Source organism: Trypanosoma equiperdum, assembly GCF_001457755.1.
Source record: "Trypanosoma equiperdum strain OVI genome assembly, contig: ctg_645, whole genome shotgun sequence".
Lineage (NCBI taxonomy): Eukaryota > Euglenozoa > Kinetoplastea > Trypanosomatida > Trypanosomatidae > Trypanosoma > Trypanosoma equiperdum.
The window spans coordinates 1-1,966 of record NW_027124582.1 but is presented as its reverse complement, the minus strand read 5'-3'; the positions used below and the strand labels follow the sequence as shown (position 1 = coordinate 1,966).

Here is a 1,966-nt window from a genome sequence, read left to right as displayed (position 1 = left end):
GGGGGGGGGGGGCGGAGAAAAATAAGGTAAAAAGATGGGGCAAAACGAGGCTTGCTCAAGACAAGAAGACACAGAGGGAAGCGCGCGTGGACAAATGGAAATGACGAAAGAGGCGACGACACATCTACTCAACTTCGTAAACCTCATCTAGTGCCCTTCATCTGCGGCTTCATCAAGCAGTAAAAAGAGCACAGTGCACCTTTACGCTGCGCATCGTTCCACCCGGTTAGCACCTGGGAGCGAAGTGCCCCTGCCGGTCCGGCCACAACTCCTTTTCTAACCTTCTTTCTGCCATTCTTCCTGCTTTCCCTCTTTAAGAGGCTGTTACATGAGGGCTCGACAGGAATCACATCTCGAAAGAAGGCGACGCAGCGAACACCAAAGCAACAATGGGACAATCCCAACGCATCTCCTTTTTCAGCTTCGTGGAGGATTTGCATGTTCATGAGACTGCTTATGAAAAAAAAAAAGGAGTAATGACACAACACAGGGGGCAACGCAGGGGAGGGACAAACCCTTCCTCCTTCCCTCACACACACCTATTGCACTTATCGCACTTCGGAAAGTGACGCAACCCACTTGGCGGCATCCCCTACCATCTCCTCCAACAGATTTTCAAGAGCATGACCTAACACCAACTGCGTGATTCCTGCACGGCGACTGTCCATGCCGAGTGTACCGGCACGACTTCCTGCATAGCACGGCGATCCCAGAGACCTTTGAGTCCCAGAATTCCCCAGACCATCTTCTCCACCTACCGCCAAAAGCGATGCAGACGCTGAAGATGATAAGGCCCCATTACCGTCGTTACGCTCGAAAAGATTCTCGCGCAACCGCGCCTCACAGTAAAAGTCCTCCGCATTGTTGGTGCCCTTGCGCACCAGCTCTGTATAATGGTATGCAAGAAATCGAATATCACTGGGTTGTAGCCTCCCAAAGAGGCACTGTGGGGAGACGAGGCCAGCCGACCGCGACAGAGCCTCCTCTGAGGATAGAAAGGCTTCCTCATACCAAACGAACTCGTCCAGTCGCTGCAACTTCTCCCTTGAGGCCACTGTGATATAGTCGGAGGCTAGCCTTTCAGCCAAAGCACTGAGGCCCGCACGCCATTCTCCGGACAGCCCCCCCTCCCCCATCGCCGCAGCGGCAACCGAAATAATACTTTGGCTTAAAGTGCTCTCAATTGTTGAATAGGAAAGCAGACCGGGATGCGCTAAAGCCTCCAATGCCGTCCCCGCTCCCTCTACCAAGTAGTTGATAACAGAATCTACCATGAACGCAGTGAACCGCTTCTCACAATTTCCAGCGTGCGCACTATACAGCAAAGAGGGGTCTGAAGGCGTAACCGTACCACTGTGCTCACCTTGCTTTTCAACCAAACGATTGGCACCACCCTCAGCAATAGACAACTCTACCACTGAATATATAGAAGGTGACTCACTAGAACCACTGATTACGCAATCAACAGACGCAACACCAGCACCATTTAATTCGCCGACACAACTAAGCGTACCCTGGGTACCACAGTCGGGGCTTGGCAATGCACAGCTTCCGTACAACGTAGAGCTCCCGCCATAATAAAACTCAGAAGTTCCGGAAGAACAAACATCGTTATTAATCAGCATAGCAACGGTACTTATTCCGCTCGACAACACGTATTCCGTCACAGCCTCAGCAGCACCAACACAAGCTTCACCTCCACGAAAAGTATCCAGCAACGACATAGACATCACAGATTCCAACTCACCGCTATAGGCCACATCATCAACGACACAACCAAAGCTACAAACGCCACCACAACAAACAGATGTAGCATCTTCGAAGCACTCTGATATCAAATTTACACACAAAGAACGCAAGCAATCAATAATAAAAAGCTTATCACCAAACACTGCCGCCCCTTCACCATCAACCCCCAACTGTTCATCCTCTTCAGCCTTGAGACGAGCTTCCTCTTCAGCCTTGA

At 51.0% G+C, this 1,966-nt stretch overlaps 2 protein-coding genes across 2 annotated transcripts; both read right to left on the bottom strand.

The window, feature by feature from the left end:
* Positions 1-143: 143 nt before the first annotated feature.
* TEOVI_000306100 (uncharacterized protein) lies at positions 144-446 on the bottom strand (the record flags this gene model as incomplete). The annotated part of the gene is made up of 1 exon (XM_067226041.1): positions 144-446. One exon carries the CDS (start codon positions 444-446, stop codon positions 144-146), a length of 303 nt encoding a protein of 100 aa, XP_067082142.1.
* Positions 447-548: 102 nt separating this feature from the next.
* TEOVI_000306000 (uncharacterized protein) lies at positions 549-1,730 on the bottom strand (the record flags this gene model as incomplete). The annotated part of the gene is made up of 1 exon (XM_067226040.1): positions 549-1,730. One exon carries the CDS (start codon positions 1,728-1,730, stop codon positions 549-551), a length of 1,182 nt encoding a protein of 393 aa, XP_067082141.1.
* Positions 1,731-1,966: the final 236 nt, after the last annotated feature.